Source organism: Thamnophis sirtalis, unplaced genomic scaffold, assembly GCF_051295495.1.
Source record: "Thamnophis sirtalis isolate CommonGarterSnake01/CBP01778 unplaced genomic scaffold, rThaSir2_p1.2 scaffold_14, whole genome shotgun sequence".
Classification (NCBI taxonomy): domain Eukaryota; kingdom Metazoa; phylum Chordata; class Lepidosauria; order Squamata; family Natricidae; genus Thamnophis; species Thamnophis sirtalis.
In genome coordinates this window covers 4,965,946-4,984,400 of record NW_028261394.1, presented here as the reverse complement: position 1 = coordinate 4,984,400, position 18,455 = coordinate 4,965,946, and the positions used below count along the sequence as shown (strand labels likewise).

The 18,455-nt window shown below is 46.4% G+C and overlaps 1 protein-coding gene across 1 annotated transcript in view; it reads right to left on the bottom strand.

Annotated features, from left to right (window-relative positions):
* Positions 1-18,455, bottom strand: part of MYH16 (myosin heavy chain 16) — a 55,029-nt gene that overhangs the window by 19,711 nt on the left and 16,863 nt on the right. Inside the window, 12 exon segments of the mRNA XM_087728847.1 lie at positions 908-998; positions 3,135-3,280; positions 4,746-4,832; positions 6,794-6,898; positions 7,729-7,956; positions 8,565-8,738; positions 11,021-11,102; positions 12,831-12,967; positions 13,511-13,631; positions 13,737-13,854; positions 15,787-15,874; positions 16,930-16,991. Coding sequence (XP_087584973.1) covers positions 908-998; positions 3,135-3,280; positions 4,746-4,832; positions 6,794-6,898; positions 7,729-7,956; positions 8,565-8,738; positions 11,021-11,102; positions 12,831-12,967; positions 13,511-13,631; positions 13,737-13,854; positions 15,787-15,874; positions 16,930-16,991 — 1,439 coding nt within the window.

Genomic DNA, 18,455 nt, shown 5'->3' with positions numbered 1-18,455 from the left:
GTAACTAAGAGACCTTTTAATGCGGCCAAACCAGAGGTGGGTTCCTACCAGTTCGCACCTATTCGGTAGAACCGGTTCGTCAAATCTACCGAACCGGTTAGAAGAGGTTCCACCAGTGGACCCGGAAAGCAGGCCACACCTACAGAAGAGGTTCCAAAAATTTTTGAAACCCACCACTGGTCCTTGGATATGATTATTCTACACTATCATGCTCCTATTTATAAAACTCAGTGCCTCTGTGAAAGGTAAGGATGACGACTGCGTTTGTGGTGCAATCAAAACATTGCGCGTGTTGAAGTTGTTTCAACGCAAACCAAAGATGCCTTTTAGAAAACAAGTTTACATCCTATTCTTATGCATGCCAGTGCTGTGTGTGAGGTCATTTAAGGTGGTTCTGACAAGTGTCGTCGGCATCTTCATATCCGGTCATATTGGCGGCAAGCCACTCCCATCCAGTCACATGGGCGGCAAGCCACTCCCACAAAGGAGGCCACACCCACAGAGTAGGTTCGAGCAATTTTTGAAACCCACCACTGAGCCAAACCGTATTCCAAACCGCAGAACAAATTGGGGAACTAAGTCCCAGCAAAAATTCTTGGTGAGGGGAAGAATTACATATATGAAGCTGCCTTTGGAAATGTCTGAAGACCATACAAAACCTGACTCCAGATGAACTCTTAAATGTTTTCTTTCATGGTTCAACATCAACTCCATCCCTTGGCTACTTTGGAAGCTCCGAGAAACTGAGCTGACGTATCGTAGTTTGAAATCTTAAGATGTGTCCTCTTAGAGTGGCCAAATCTGGATGGCAACAGGGGACCGGATACTGTTAGCCAAAAGATGATTTATGGGGAAAAAAGGTGGTGGGAGGAGACAAGTAATGTCCATCTGTCTTTCTCTCCCTTACCTGGTGCTCCTTCAGTTTTCTCTGAAGGGTGGAATTCAGAGCCTGCTCATCTTCCAACTTGGAGTTGACGGAATTGATCTCCATGTCTCGCCTGGAAGAGAAGATACACCAGGCTTACTCAAAGACTCTGTGGCAGTGGTGGGTTTCAATTTTTTTTTAGAACCTCTTCTGTAGGTGTGGCCTGCTTTGTGGGAGTGGCTTGCCAGCCATGTGACTGAGTGGGAGTGGCTTGGTACTTAGCAACCAAAATGTTGGCTCAGAAACTCTGGCATTTGAAGCACGCAAATCTTAAAGCTGTCAAGTTACAAGACCCTTGCACCCCTAACCCTTTAGGGGAAAAAACCCAGGGGTGTTCAAACTTGACAGCTTTAAGACTTGTGGACTTCAACTCCCAGAATTCCTCCTCCAGTCATGTTGGCTCAGGAACTCTGGCATTGAAGTCTGCAAGTCTTAAAGCTGTCAAGTTACAAGACCCTTCCACCCCTAACCCTTTAGAAAAAAAACCCCCAGGGGTGTTCAAACTTGACAGCTTTAAGAGTTGTGGACTTCAACTCCCAGAATTCCTCCTGCAGTCATGTTGGCTCAGGAACTCTGGCATTGAAGTCTGCAAGTCTTAAAGCTGTCAAGTTACAAGACCCTTCCACCCCTAACCCTTTAGAAAAAAAAACCCAGGGGTGTTCAAACTTGACAGCTTTAAGAGTTGTGGACTTCAACTCCCAGAATTCCTCCTCTCGCTCTTCATCTTGATGATGTGGGGACGGGCGGGGGGGGGGAAGTGAGTTGGAACCAGTTCTAAATGGCACTGTAGATTTGTGGAACCTCTTCTATAGAAGAGGTTAGAACTGGCACGAACCCACCCCTGCTCTGTGGGTATGTAAATGTCTGTGCAGGTTCTCCGTCATCCTAAGTCACGATTGCCCCAAAAGTGCTTTTTCAAGAGGCAACTGGACTTCCTGGTTTTTCCTTCAAGATGTTTCGCTTCTCCTCCAAGAAGCTTCTTCAGCTCTGAAGAAGAAGACAAAGCTGAAGGAGCTTCTTGGATGAGAAGCAAAATGTCTCCAAAACCAGAGAGTCCAATTGCCTCTTGAGAAATGCATCTTTGGGCCTGTAGATGTGTAGCAGAGGTGAGTTCCTACCAGTTCGCACCTATTCGGTAGAACCGGTTCGTCAAATCTACCGAACCGGTTAGAAGAGGTTCCACCAGTGGACCCGGAAAGCAGGCCACACCTACAGAAGAGCTTCCAAAAAATTTTGAAACCCACCACCGACACACACACACACACACACACACACACACACACACACACACTCACACAGAGAGAGAAAGAGAAAGAAAGAAAGAAAGAAAGAAAAAAAGAAAGAAAAAGTGAGAGAGAGATGAAAGAAAAAAAGAAAAAGGGACAGAGAGACAAAAGGAAGAAGAGAGAGAGAGGGAGAGAAAGAAAGAAAGAAAGAAAACACATGGCCGGCAAGCCACTCCCACCAGGTCACATGGCCAACAAGCCACTCCCACAAAGGAGGCCACACCCACAGAGTAGGTTCAAAAAAATTTTGAAACCCACCACTGACGTGTAGTGTCAAACATCATATTAAAGCTTGCGCTCAGATTCGCAAACCATGATCGAGATATTCCCACGAAGTGCTACCCTCAAACAAATAAGTTATGGCTGGTTTCTGCAGCCTCCTGAACCCCAAAATACATACTCATTCACCCACTTAGCTTAGCTCGGGCGAACACATCCAGAAAGCAGTAGTCATCAAGACCAAACTTCCTAACCTAGTCCCCTCCAGGAGTGTTGGACTACATTTCCCAGAATTCTCCAGACATCAACCCTCATCTTACAGGGGTGGGCTTCAAAAATTTCAGCAATGGGTTTTCTGCCTGGTTGCTGGGTGGGCGTGGCTATGGTGGGCATGGCCTAGTTGGCCTCCTGCACTACAGCGGGAGGGGAGATTTTCACCTTCCCAGGCTCCAGAGGCTCTATCTGAGCCTCCGGGAGGCAAAAACTGCCTCCCCTGGGCTCCAGAGGCCCGTTTCCGGCTTTCCGGAACTTCCAGGAGGCCACATCCAAAACAGACCGTGTGGAGACTCCTGGGAGGGGAAGGGAGGGGTGGGCAGGGCGGGGCCAGCCAGGGGTGGGATTTAGAAGTTCTCCGAATTGGCCATCACGTTCTCCTTTGTTCTACAAACCAAGGTTTCATGTCGAAAGAGGACCTGGCCACTTACTTCTTCACCACCTCTTCCAAATCCAGCTTAGTCCTCTCCATTTCGTTCAGATTTTCGATGGTCATCTTCAGGTCGCCCTCCGCTTTGCGACGGGCTTTTTCAACCTCGGCACGGATTTTCTTCTCTTGCTCCCAGTTGTCTTCCAACTGGTCGGGACAAGCCGAGGGACCAGAAATGGAAAGAGGAACCATTTACCAACGCAACCAAGGAAACATACAACTCTGCGAACATCGCCGTGATGGGGGAAAAAAAAGGTACTCAGATCCCAGAACAAGGGTGTCAAGCTTGATTTCATTGAGGGCTGCAACAGGGTTGGGTTTGAACTCGGAGGGGGCTGGGGGGGGCGTGGCCAGGGGGGGCCTGGTGAGCTTGATGTCACTCATGTTGGGGGCACCTGTGGTGGATCCTCCTGCAGCCCTCTGCCAGCAAAAACAGAGCTTGGGAGGGCCGCACGTGGCTGAAGGATGCAGGAGGCAGTAGCAGCCGAAAACGGAGCTTGGGAGGGCCGCACGTGGCTGAGGGATGCAGGAGGCAGTAGCAGCCAAAAACGGAGCTTGGGAGGGCCGTACGTGGCTGAGGGATGCAGGAGGCAGTAGCAGACGAAAACAGAGCTTGGGAGGGCCGCACGTGGCTGAGGGATGCAGGAGGCAGTAGCAGCCGAAAACGGAGCTAGGGAGGGCCGCACGTGGCTGACGGATGCAGGAGGCAGTAGCAGCCAAAAACGGAGCTCGGGAGGGTCGTGTGGGCCAGTCCTTCGCTGTTACTAGGATGGCCCCACAGGCCAAAATTAAGCACCCCATGGGCTGGATCTGGCCCGCGGGCCTTGTGTTTGACATCCCTGTCCTAGAAAGAGCTTAACAAAGAGAAACAAAAATGATAAAGAAGTTTGGAGGCCAATATGGTGAATGATTAAGAGAACTAGGTACGTTTAGCCCAGGGGTCGGCAGCCTTAAACATTCAAAGAGCCACAAAGGTCCTAACCGGAAGCCTCCTGTTTGATTCTGGAGCCAACCGGAAGTCCAGTTCCTCCCACCATAGAGTTTCCTCCTAGCGCGGCGTCCTTTTTCCTCTACCTGTCCTAACCGTAATCCCTATCAATGGTAGAGCTGACGGACAAGAGGGAGCCGCAGCAGAGGGATAAAAGAGCCACATGCGGCTCCAGAGCTGCATATTGCCGACCCTTGGTCTAGTTTAATGAAGAGCAGGACTAAGGGTGACATGATAGTAGTCTTCCAAAGGGCTCTCACAGAGAGGAGGGGGGGTCAATTTATTTTGCTAAGCACCTGAAGGCAGGAAAGGAAGCGATGGATGGAAACTAATCAGGGAGAGAATCAGAACTAAGGCGGAATTTCCTGACAGTACAAACAATTAATCAGACTTGCCTCCAGATGTTGTGAATGCTCCAACACTGGAGTTTTTTAAAGAATTCAACAACCAATTGTCCGGGGTAGAACAAGGACTCCTGCCTTGGGCCAGGGGGTTGGACTAGAAGACCTCCAAGATCCCTTCCAGCCCTACCCTTTTTAAAAAGGCCACTGCAATCTCTCCCCAAGAACCCCTGGGTTGAAAGCCTTCTCCACGTCTGCGGAAGAAGGAGTCAACAATGCTGACCTCGTGTATCTGAGTGCTGAGTTTGCTGTTGGTTTTGGTCAGATGGTTCACTTTGTCTTCCTCCGCTTGAAGATCGTCCAGAGTTTTCTGCAAAGAAGGGGAAGCATCGTCAGGAGAAGGTTCCTTGTTGCCGAAACAGCTCACAGGGAAGCCAGAGATAGCAATAGCCCTCAGACTTATATACCGCTTCACAATGCTTTTACAGCCCTCTCTAAGCGGTTTACAGAGTCAGCCTCTTGCCCCCAACAATCTGGGTCCTTGTTTGACCCACCTCTGAAGGATGGAAGGCTGAGTCAACCTGCAGCCGGTCAGGATCGAACTGCTGGCAATGGGCAGAGTCACTCTGCAATACTGCATTCTAACACCGGTGCCACTATGGCCCTCCCTTCCTTCCTCTTTCCTCCCTCCCTCCCTTCCTACTTAGCACTTAGGTATGTATATATATCGCTTCACAGGGCTTTTACATCCCTCTCTAAGCGGTTTACAGAGTCAGCCTCTTGCCCCCCAACAATCTGGGTCCTCGTTTGACCCACCTCGGAAGGATGGAAGCAGGCTGAGTCCACCTGCAGCCGGTCAGGATCGAACTGCTGGCAATGGGCAGAGTCACTCTGCAATACTGCATTCTAACACCTGTGCCACTATGGCCCTCCCTCCCTTCCTTCCTCTTTCCTCCCTCCCTCCCTTCCTACTTAGCACAGGTATATATATCGCTTCACAGGGCTTTTACATCCCTCTCTAAGCGGTTTACAGAGTCAGCCTCTTGCCCCCCAACAATCTGGGTCCACATTTTACCCACCTTGGAAGGACAGAAGGCTGAGCCAACCTTGAGCCTGGTGAGATTCGAACTGCCAAATTGCAGTCAGCTGGCAGTCAGCAGAAGCAGACTGCAGTACTACATTCTAACCAGTGCGCCCTCATGGGCCTTCCTTCCTTCCTTCCTTCCTTCCTTCCTTCCTTCCTTCCTTCCTTCCTTCCTTCCTTCCTTCCTTCCTTCCCAATTAGCACTTTACAGCCCTCTCTAAGCGGTTTACAGAGTCAGCCTCTTGCCCCCAAAAATCTGGGTCCTCCTTTTACCCACCTTGGAAGGATGGAAGGCTGAGCCAACCTTGAGCCTGGTGAGATTCGAGCTGCCAAATTGCAGGCATTCAGCAGTACCTGCAGTACTGCATTCCAACCACTGCACCCCCCATGGCCCTTCCTTCCTTCCTTCCTTCCTTCCTTCCTTCCTTCCTTCCTTCCTTCCTTCCTTCCTTCCTTCCTAGCACTTAGACTTATACACCACTTCACAGTGCTCTACAGCCCTCTCTAAGTGGTTTACAGAGTCATCCTATTGACCCCAAACAATCTGGGTCCTCGTTTTACCCACCTCGGAAGGACGGAAGGGTGAGTCAACCTTGAGTTGGTCAGGATTGAGCTGGCAGTCTGCAGAGTTAGCTTGTAATACTGCATTCTAACCACTGTGCCCCCAAGGTCCTCCCTTCCTCCCTTCTTCCCCACTTAGCAATAACACTTAGACTTCACAGTGATTTTACAGCCCTCTCTAAGCGGTTTACAGAGTCAGCCTCTTGCCCGCAAAAACCTGGGTCCTCATTTTACCCACCTTGGAAGGATGGAAGGCTGAGTCAACTGTAAGCCAGTGGGAATCGAACTGCCAAACTGCAGGCAGCTGGCAGGCAGCAGAAATAGCCTGAAGCACTGCACTCTAACCACTGCCAGCACCACCATGGCTCAAAGATGCCCCTTTCCCAAACAATTAAAATCTTAAATGACAACCAGATTGAAAAGGGTTACCCAGGAAATTGCACATTTTCAGTGGGTGAAGCCATGTTTGCTTAACAACCATGGGATTCGTTTAATGGCCATGGTGGAGAAGGTAGTAAAATCAGGCCTGCCTCACTTCATAACCACATCACGTACAACCCAATTGTGGTTGTAAGTCAAGGACTTTCTGTGTGACGCCTTTGCATAGTGGGGTTCTGGTCCATAAAAATCCATGGGATGAGCCTTGACCTGATGCGAGTCAACGAAAAGGGTTGGTTCCTTCTCACCTGGTGTAGCTCTTCCAGGGCTCTCTTCTCCTTCTGGAGCTTGGCCACTGAGTCATCCCGGGCTTGCAGGTCACCAGTCAAAGTTCGGACTCTGTGATCGAGAGCCTTGAAAGAAGGAAGAGAAAGTCATACAGAACCAGCCATCCTGAGCAGATGCCCAATCTAAGATATACAGTGAGGATGGAAGGAAGGAGAAAGAGAGAAAGAAAGAAAGAAAGAAAGAGAAAGGAAGGAAGGAAAAGAAAGGAAGGAAAAGAGGGAAGGAGGAAAGCAAAGCAAAGGAGGAGGGAAGGAAGGAAGGAAGGAGAAAGAGAGAAGAGAGAAAGAAAGAAAGAAAAAAGAAAGGAAGGAAGGAAAAGAAAGGAAGGAAAAGAAGGAAAGCAAAGCAAAGGAGGAAGGAAGGAAGGAAGAAAGGAAGGAGAAGGAGAGAGGAGAAAAAGAAAGAAAAAGAAAGGAAGGAAGGAAAAGAAAGGAAAGAAAAGAAGGAAGGAGGAAAGCAAAGCAAAGGAGGAAGGAAGGAAGGAGAAAGAGAGAAGAGAGAAAAAAGAAAGAAAAAGGAAGGAAGGAAAAGAAAGGAAGGAAAAGTGGGAAGGAGGAAAGCAAAGAAAAGGAGGAAGGAAGGAAGGAGAAAGAAAGAGAAAAAATAAAGAGAAAAAGGAAGGAAGGAAAAGAAACAAAAAGAAGGAAAAGGAAAGGAAAAACGGAAGAAAGAAAGCAAAGCAAAGGAAAAGAAAGGATGGAAGGAAAAAAGAGAAGGAAAATGGAAGGAAGGAAGGAAGATAGAAAGACAGAAAAAAGAAGAGGAGGAGGAAGGGGAAGGAGAAAGACATAGTTTGATCCATCTAATATATGAATAAGTCACGGCAAGGATGACTCTGCTGGGAAGTTCCAATAGAGGACAACCAAAACCAGCCTTCAAAGGACCAAATTCTTACTTGTTTCTCCTTCTCGGTCTTGGCCAAGGTGGTCTCCAGGCCCTCGAGGTCTCGCTTGAGATCGTTGAGTTCCGCTTCCAACTTGCGCTTGTGGGCGCTCAAGGAGGCCGCTGAGCTTTCTTCCTCCTCCAGGCGTTCTTTCATGTCGGAAATCTGGCTCTCCAGGTCCATCTTGGCCTTCATCATTTGAGTCAGGCGCTCTTCTGCATCGGTCAGGTTCTCTTGTTCCTGAAAGAGGAACAAGAGAAGATCATTGGAGTTCCCTTTGTTATTCTTACTGAAGGACCCTCTATAGAAGGTAGCAGTGATGGCCACCAGCTTCATTGACTTCCAAAACAAAAGGGGTTGGGTGAATTGATGGAACGGACCAAAAGCAAAATTTGTAGCTTGGGGTTGAACTGTGGATTCCTACCTTGTTTCCAGGAAAATAAGACAGGGTCTTATTTATTTTCGGGAAAACGGGGTAGATGCTCTCTAAACTTGGCTGTTTTCTTACAGATGTTTCATCACCCAACTGGATAACGCTTCTAGCACTAATGATGTTACCTAGTTGAGTAATGAAACATCTGCAAGGAAATCATCAAGCTCAGAGAGCTTCCAGGACCCCACAGAATGGATGGAAGTCATGGAGAACCAATGGCTGTTCCCCTGAATAGCGTAAAAATGGTTCTGCCCACAATGGCAACCATTCTGTGAGAAGGCCTCCCATCCGAAATATCTCTAACCCCGCCCATTTCCAGAGAGCACTGCTCAACATCTCATGCAAAGCTTATGAAGGCCCTCAAGCCCAATGGAAGTTGCACGTCCTTCCTCAAGGATGAATTTAGTGGACTCACAGCCTGCAGTTGGATGGTCAAATCATTCTTCTCTTGGCTAAGGGTGGCCAACTTCTCCTCCAACTCCTTGATGCGGTCCACCAGTTCCTGAGTCTTGGACATGGCGTTTCTCAGCTCTTCCTCCTTTGCTTTCATCTCCTCCTCTTGGCGGGCAACGTTCAGGAGAGGTTTCACCTACAGGTGGGGACGAAAGTAGAAGATGACGCCCTGTGTGACCCTCTGGCCATCTCTAAGCATAGTTATGGGGGTCCAAGCGTCCACCATTTCCCCACGGAATGAAAAGATCCAAGGACTGGAATTGTGCTTGAGATAAAAATCAACTGGATCCTTCCAAAACGCTCACCTCTACCCCATATCCCTTCAAAAACTCTTGAGACTTTCTAAGAGAACACTTCTCAGTTTTCTATTTGCTTTAAACGTGGCATAAAATTATATATTGATATGAATATTGAATGATTACCCAGGAAGGGAAGATCAGAAAACCTTTTGGATTATATATAAAGGTTAATTTAAAAAAAAGAACTAAATTAGATAGAGTTAAGTTTTGACTATTAGGGGGAAAATGTTATGATATAGGATATAGTCAAATAAAGAAGGGATAATGATAATAATAATATTATATGTGTGTGTGTGTGTGTGTGTTGTATTTGTGCTGATAAATAAATAAAGGGAGACTAGTATAGATCTATTTCAAGCTATTTAGCTCTCATCAGCTAGCCATACCCTTACTGGGATAAGAACCTGTGCTGTATTACATCTTAGGCAGATGTGTTAACCACTAAGCCACAAGGTCCTTCTCCGTTATCAGCTGAGCCAGGGAGATAGGTATGTGTTAAGTGTTACAACCCCTGGTATGCCTAAATATGGGAGGAAGCCCAGAGTGTGTGTGTGTGTGTGTGTGTGTGTGTGTGTATGTATGTATGTATGTATGTATGTATGTATGTATGTATGTATGTATGTATGTAACATAAGGAAACTGGATCTGAAAAGGAGGAAGATTTTGTTACTAAATATGTTTAGCTAGAATAGGATATAAGGATTTAGTGTCATGGGAGGATTTTAGAAATAGTAAATGAAATGCCAGTATGTGGTTATGTATTAAATTTTGGTATATTTTATGATGAAGGACGTCTAAACAATGATAGTCAAATAAAACTGGAGCTATGATGATGGTAACATGTGTAAACATTTGAGTTAAAATACTTGAGTTAATATGAACTATACTTGATGACGGTGGAAGAGATGCACGAAAGCCTTTTGTAACCAACTGAAACACTTTCCACAGTATGTAAAGAAAGAAGATTTTATGTGTCATGCTTGTTGTGAAAATTAAAAATAAATGGTTAAAAAAAATTATATATTGACACACCTACGGAAGATGTTTTTAATGTGCTATGCGGACATACAAACCAAACCTTTGCATGCTATTTCAGAACACCTGAAGAACATGATTGCCAAAACTGGTTGGGTTTTTTTGGCTTAGATTGGTGTTCCAAGTTTATTTAAAACACCAAGAAGAATAAGGAACGTATTTTCGAAAAAGTTACCATCTTAAAGGATCACCAAATCTTGTGAGATTTGAAGCAGCGCCCAAGCTATCAAGTGACATTGTAACTCATGAAAATACTGTACACATGCAAAGATCACACAGACACACAACCCAGGCTTCCCAAGAGCCTGAAGCAAACTCCTGGTCCCGACAAAAAAGCCTTTTATTAATTGACTGTGAATTTTTCTCATCCACATCCAGCAAAGTCTTTCGAGGGAGGATTTACGGTCACAGACCTTATCTGGCTTGGAGAGCTGCCAGGCCGATATCTGCAAAACTTGGCCAGGAGTCTCGGAGAGTCACCAACCAATGAAGCGAACTAATTTGTCTCCTGCAAACTCCACTCCCCCTTTGCTCCTCTTTGGTTTCCTCTGGGAGGGGCCATTCATCCTCCACCTGTGGCCTGACTCCCAAGTCGACCCCTGTTCTTTAGCTGTTCCCTTCACCTGGCAACTCTGCACATGCGCACACTGGGAACAGGCTCCAGCTGTTCCTCTGCCTCACTGATGTCTGATTCTGAAGGCAGCTGATAACTGTCAGACAGCCCTGGCCCCATCTCTGCCTCCGACACAGAGCCCTCATCAGAGCCTTCCCCAGACTCCAGGACTGGCCCATCTTCCTCCCCAACCTCCTCACTATCCGAATCTGCTGCCAGCTCTGGTGGCCCACAACAGATAATAGAATGACAAACTTTTGGTAGGAATTAGCTCCACCTTTCTTTCTCATGGACAATTAATCGTATCACCCAAAAGTCTTTGTTCTTGTTGAATAAACGGGAGGAGAAACTCTCTCCTAGCTGCTTATTGTCCAAGCCATCCATTGCCTAAAAACAACAGCTCTGGTTTTCTTTTCATACAACCCGAAGCTTTAGGTGGTGGCCTCTCCCTTCCTTCCGCTACTGTCTCACCTTATTGTACAGTTTCCACCATCCCCAGTAACGCATCAGTAAGAAATTGCGAACGTTCCTCTGGATCAGCATCAGACCCATCCTGGTTTGTTAAAAAAAGAGAGAAACTACAGTTAGGAAAGAAGAAAATGTGGTCCTCCAATGGCCTGAGGATGAACCTATCTCTGTATTTGTGGAGGCAAGAAAGTTCTAAAGGCTAAACCGTTCTCAAAAGCCTGGGCATAAACCTCTGGTGGTCATACACCAGAAGAAGACAACCTATTTGAAATAGGCAAGCAGATTGAAAGATTCCAGTGGAATCTTTTATTTGCAAGAGTTCTCATTCAAATACTGGCCTGAAAGAACATTGACCTCAATGTAGATTGTAATCAATCCTTCCTTCCTTCCTTTCTTCCTTCCTTCCTTCCTTCCTTCCTTCCTTCCTTCCTTCTATCCTTCTATCCTTCCTTCCTTCCTTCCTTCCTTCCTTCCTTCCTTCCTTCCTTCCTTCCTTCCTTCCTTCCTTCCTTCATTCATTCATTCATTCATTCATTCAGAATAACAGATTAATGGAGATGGGAGGAATCTTGGAGGTCTTCTAATCCAACCCCCTGATAAAGCAGGACATCCTATCTACCATTTCAGATAGATGGCTGTCCAGTCTCTTCTTAAAAACCTCCAGTGATGGAGCATTCACAACTTCTGGAGTCAAGTCAATTCCATTGATTCATTGTTCTAACTGTCAGGAAATTTCCTCCTTAATTCCAGATTGCTTCTCTCCTTGATTAGTTTCCATCCACTGTTTCTTGCCCTGCCCTCAGGCGCTTGGAGAATAGGTTGGCTTAGATATGAGAACACTGTTATCATGTCACCCCTAGTCCTCCATCCATCCATCCGTCTGTCTGTCCATCCGTCTGTCCAATCCCTCCTTAACAGTGGTGAAATTCAATTTTTACTACCGGTTCTGTGGGCGTGCCTTGGTGGGCGTGGCAAGAGAAGCATACTGCAAAATCTCCATTTCCACCACATGCTGGGGCCAGCCAGAGGTGGCATTTGCCGGTTCTCTGAACTACTCAAAATTTCCACTACCGGTTCTCTGAACTACTCAAAATTTCCACTACCGGTTCTCTGAACTACTCAAAATTTCCGCTACCGGTTCTCTGAACTACTCAAAATTTCTGCTACCGGTTCTCTGAACTACTCAAAATTTCTGTTACCGGTTCTCTGAACTACTCAAAATTTCCACTACCGGTTCTCTGAACTACTCAAAATTTCCACTACTGGTTCTCTGAACTACTCAAAATTTGCGCTGCCGGTTCTCCGAACTACTCAAAAATTCTGCTACCGGTTCTCTGAACTACTCAAAAATTCTGCTACTGGTTCTCTGAACTACTCAAAAATTCTACTACTGGTTCTATGAACTACTCAAAATTTCCATTACTGGTTCTCTGAACTACTCAAAATTTCCGCTACCGGTTCTCTGAACTATTCAAAATTTCTGTTACCGGTTCTCTGAACTACTCAAAATTTACACTACTGGTTCTCCAAACTACTCAAAATTTCTGCTACCAGTTCTCCGAACTACTCAAAATTTGCGCTACCGGTTCTCTGAACTACTCAAAATTTGCGCTGCCGGTTCTCCAAACTACTCAAAATTTGCGCTACCGGTTCTCGGAACTACTCAAAATTTCTGCTACCAGTTCTCCAAACTACTCAAAATTTCTGCTACTGGTTCTCCAAACTACTCAAAATTTGCGCTACTGCCAGAACCTGCTGCATTTCACCCCTGCTTCTTAAGGGAAAGACGAAAAGGTATAATTTAATTCCTTACCTTCTCTCCAGCATCTTCTTAAACTCAATTCTCATCAGGAAACCACGGACGCGACTCTGTAGCATGGTCATGATCTTGGCCAAACGGTCATCCCTCATGTCTTCCAACTTGGCCAAGACACCAGCGCGGAAAAAGACCTGTGAAAATAATACAATATACAATGCAATAATACAATAGCAAAGTTGGAAGGGACCTTGGAGATCTTCTAGTCCAACCCCCTGCCTAGACAGGAAACCCTACCCCATTTCAGACAAATGGCTATCCAACATCTTCTTAAAGACTTGCAGTGTTGGGGCATTCACAACTTCTGGAGGCAAGCCGTTCCACTGATTAATTGTTCTCACTTTCAGGAAATTTCTCTTTTTTCCTCAGAAAAAATAATGGACTTCTGTACACACAAACCCATTCACAAGATCAAGTTGGAAGAACCAGTTCACAACCTGCTCCAGCACCTCATTGGTGGATATGATTTATGACACAGACCGAGGGGAGGGGAGACACAGGGGTAAAGTGCAGAGACCATTAACCAGAAATCAGTTTCGGCTCTGCAGAAGAACATGCCAAAATGTTGCTCCTAATAAATGAATGGATTTCTTTTGAACTTTGTCTCGAGGTTCGTAACTTGGTGAACTTTCCCCCCCAATCGTGTTTTTTTGCAGGAAAGAAACCATTCTTAGTACCTTAGTATGTCCGATTTTGTACTCATTTTCCCCAAGGTCAAGCGATCCCAGAAGAAGTTCAGAGGCCTTCTTGTTGTCCACAAACCCTTGAGGAATAATGTTGGGATTCAGCACCTGATACCTGACGTCAAGGAGACACAAAGAGGAATTATTTGGCCTGGCCGAGACTTTGGGGACCTCAAGGTCCCAACACAACAAGGATGGAGGAAAGGGTCAACCCCATCACCTTTGCTTGAACTCAGGGTACTGCAATCTGTTGGGGAACCCTTTGCGGCAAATACGGATGCCTTCCAGGACACCGTTGCAAGCCAATTGATGCAAGATCAGATGAGCATCCACCACACCTGTGGAGACACAAAACAGGAGGACCATCTTTCCACAACCTTCACAAGACGTTCTGCAAGGCAAGAGATTTGCTATGGATTTGCTCCTCAAGCTTTCTTCAGCTTGGTGAACAAGATGGAAACCATCTCACCCTTTTTATCTGGATCTTAATTAGATCTTCTCGTCTTCATGAGAGTTGTCTGCTTGTTCTGGAATCCAATCAGGAGTGGGTTCCTGCCAGTTCTAATCTCTTCTATAGAAGAGGTTCCACAAATCTACAGGGCCGTTTAGAACCGGTTCCAGCTCCCTCCCCTCGCCCGTCCGCCTATCATCAAGATGAAGAGTGAGAGGAGGAATTCTGGGAGTTGAAGTCCACAAGTCTTAAAGCTATCAAGTTTGAACACCCCTGAGGGTTTTTTCTCTAAAGGGTTAGGGGTGCAAGGGTCTTGTAACGTGACAGCTTTAAGACTTGCGTGCTTCAAATGCCAGAGTTTCTGAGCCAACATTTTGGTTGTTAAGCAAGAGCATTGTTAAGTGAGTTTCACCACATTTTACAAGTTGGCCACCCCTACCCGATCACATGACTGCCAAGCTACTCCCATCCAGTCACATGGCTGCTAAGCCACTCCTATCCGGTCATATGGCTGGCAAGCCACTCCCATGCGGTCACATGGCTGGCAAGCCACCCCCACCTGGTCACATGGCCGGCAAGCCACTCCCACAAAGCAGGCCACACCTACAGAAGAGGTTCTAAAAAAAATTGAAACCCACCACTGAATCCAATGCTCCATTGCCCTTCACCATGGCTATCATCTATGACACACTATGCTAAAGCATGCCTTGTTTAATCATGATTTACTACTGAACCTTGCCTTAACTTTTTGATGCTCTGCGCATGCGTGGGAGGTACTGTGCATGCTCACATTGCTACCAAACCAGTTACAAAGGTAAGGGGATTTCACCCCTGCATCAAGGATAAACATGGTTTCAGAGGTGGGATCCTACCAGTTCGCACCTATTGGGTAGAACTGGTTCGTCAAATCTACCGAACCGGTTAGAAGAGGTTCCACCAGTGGACCCGGAAAGCAGGCCACACCTACAGAAGAGGTTCCAAAACTTTTTGAAACCCACCACTGGTCCTTGAATATGATTATTCTACACTATCATGCTCATATTTATAAAACTCAGTGCCTCTGTGAAAGGTAAGGATGACGACTGCGTTTGTGGTGCAATCAGAACATTGCGTGTGTTGAAGTTGTTTTAACGCAAACCAAAGATGCCTTTTAAAAAACAAGTTTCCATCCTATTCTGATGCATGCCAGTGCTGTGTGTGAGGTCATTTAAGGTGGTTCTGACAAGTGTCGTCGGCATCTTCATATCCGGTCACATGGGTGGCAAGCCACTCCCATCCGGTCACATGGGCAGCAAGCCACTCCCACAAAGGAGGCCACACCCACAGAGTAGGTTCGAACAATTTTTGAAACCCACCACTGCATGGTTTCTAACCTCAATGGTTGGCTAAAGCCAAACAAACCATGTTATCAACCTCGCATCATGGTAAGCCCTAAGGAGGTTGGTTTGAGGGTGGCTTAGTGTGAAGGGGAGTTTGCAAACTATACTCCATGGTTTAACCTCTCACACAATCCAACAAGAGAGAAGTGAATGAAAGCAATGTGATGCATAGGGATTTTCCTCTGGATCTTTTCACTCATTATTTGCTCTGGAATCCATTCTTTTTCCAGTTTGCCAGTGCAGCTAAAATCTTAGCGGAGATTATCTTTTAGTATTGCAATTCGTAAAGCGGCGAAAAACTTCGGATTCGGTTCCAGGAAAGTGCTTTAAATTCTGCAGGATCGAGAACAAAGCCTCTGTCCGCAACCATTCAAAGCACTCCTAACTTTTTTTTGCTTGCTTGCTTAAGAGATGGAAAATGAGGGCTTCAACTGACATACCAGATTGCTTGAACTCGTTGGGTACAATACAGCGGACAAAATGGGGAGAGGTGCTGTGCAAAGTGGCCATCAGCTTGTTGAGTTGCTCCTGAAACACACAGAGGAAGGAAGGAAGGAAGGAAGGAAGGAAGGAAGGAAGGAAGGAAGGAAGGAAGGAAGGAAGGAAGGAAGGAAGGGGAGGAGAAGGAAGGAAGGAAAAGGAGAGAGGAGAAGAAGGAAGGAAGGAGTAAAGGAAGAGGAGGAGGAGGAGAAAGGAAGGAAAGGGAGAAGAGGAAGGAAGAAGTAAAGGAAGAGGAGGAGGGAGGAGGGGAAGGAAGGAAGGGGAGGAGAAGGAAGGAAGGAAAAGAAGGGAGGAGGAGAAGGAAGGAGGGAAGGAGAAAAGGAAGAGAGAGGAGGAAGGAAGAAGTAAAGGAAGGAAAAGGAGGGAGGAGGAGAAGAAGGAAGGAAGGAGTAAAGGAAGAGGAGGAGGAGAAAGGAAGGAAAGGGAGGAGAAGAGGAAGGAAGGAGAAAAGGAAGAGGAGGAGGGAGGAAGAAGTAAAGGAAGAGGAGGTGGAGGGTGGGGAAGGAAGGAAGAAAGGAAGGGGAGGAGAAGGAAGGAAAAGGAGGGGGAAGGAGAAGAAGGAAGGAAGGAGAAAAGGAAGAGGGAGGAAGAAGGAAGGAATAAAGGAAGAGGAGGAGCAGAAGAAAGGAAGGAAAGGGAGGAGAAAAGGAAGGAAGGAGAAAAGGAAGAGGAGGAGGGAGGAAGAAGTAAAGGAAGAGGAGGAAGGAGGAGGGGAAGGAAGGGGAGGAGAAGGAAGGAGGGAGGAGGAGAAGAAGGAAGGAAGGAAGGAAGGAGAAAAGGAAGAGGGAGGAGGAAGGAAGGAGTAAAGGAAGAGGAGGAGCAGAAGAAAGGAAGGAAAGGGAGGAGAAGAGGAAGGAAGGAGAAAAGGAAGAGGAGGGAGGAAGAAGTAAAGGAAGAGGAGGAGGGGAAGGAAGGAAGGAAGGGAGGGAGGGAGTTAGGAAGACTTGTTAACCAATATCTGTAGGACTTACTGGGAAGCATTTATAACATCTACAATGGTGCAACCTGAAGGAAGCATTAAGGAGGTGTAGAACGCTCCTCGTGAGATAGGATGTCCTTCAGAAACAGGACATGTCACTTACCCTGTAGAAGTTGGAGACGGTCATAAAGGAGGACCCTCTTTTCTGCTTCTTGGACCCCGAAGCTGAGGACGGCATTGAAAAGCAGAGTGATTCAACGGGAACACACAGAGAACAGCCCCCCCTGCGGAAATGGGACAACTGGCCCTGGTTGATTCACCATGGCCAACTTGCTGCAGGACAACGCAACATCAGACAAATCAATGAGGGATCGTTCAAGAGAGGGACAAGCTCACCCCAGCCTGGAGGACATCTAACTGGAGAAGGTTCAAGAACGAAAGCTTGTCCCTCTTTGAAATGACCCTGCATTGAATTCTCCTATGGCGAGTGAAGTGTTAATACCACTTTATAAGGCCTTGGTAAGGCCATGTTTGGAATCCTGCACCCAGCTTTGGTCTCCACCATGTAAAAAAAGATGTGGAGACTCTGGAAAGAGTGCAGAGAAGAGCAACAAAGAGGACTAGGGGACCGGAGGCTAAAACATAAATAACAGTTGCTGGAATTATATCTAGTTTAATGAAAAGAAGGACTAGGGGAGACATGATAGCAGTGTTGCAATATCTCAGGGGCTGCCTCAAAGAAGAGGGAGTCAAGCTATTCTCCAAAGCACCTGAAGGCAGGACAAGAAGCAATAGGTGGAAACTAACCAAGGAGAGAAGAAATTTAGAATTAAGGAGGAATTTCCTGACCAAGAGAACAATTAATCAATGGAAGAACTTGCCTCCAGAAGTTGTGAATGCTCCAACACTGGATGTTTTAAAGAAGATGTTTGTTTGTTTGTTTGTTTATTAGATTTATATACTGCTTCATAGGGCTTTCAGCCCTCTCTAAGCGGTTTACAATTTTTTTTAGCAAATTGAGTCAGCAACTTGCCCCCACAGTCCGGGTCCTCATTTCACCCACTTCGGAAGGATGGAAGGCTGAGTCGACCTTGAGCCGGTGAGATTTGAACCGCTGAACTGCAGATCACAGTCAGCTAAAGTGGCCTGCAGTATTGCACCCTAACCACTGCGCCACCTCGGCTCTTTTTGGATAACCAAAATGTTGGATAACCATTTGTCTGAAGTGGTGTAGGGTTTCCTGCCTAAGCAGAGGGTTGGACTAGAAGACCTCCAAGGTCCCTTCCAACACTATTCTGTTCTGAATCGGCCGGGGCAAGTTATCCTCAATCTGCCAATCTGTTCAGTGATTTGCCAACTGGTAGATTCCTGTTTATTTCCAACTCTCCTCTCTGCACATCTGCCCAATTCAGTTCCTTGCCATTCTCACTTTTTCCATTCCTTTCGACCCACGTCGACACACTTTGATCAAGTGTATTCCTATCTCACTCCCAAATGTACAGTATATACACATTTTTGTTTGTGGATTTCCACTCAAACCGTTTTCTATAATGGCTTCCTGTACATTACTCTTATTAATTAATTATCTATTTCCACGCACAAATAAATATTTTTGATGATATTCACCACCAGGAGGCACCCCATGACTGATATCGTCCTTTCATGTGTAAACAGCCAGATGTTATTTCT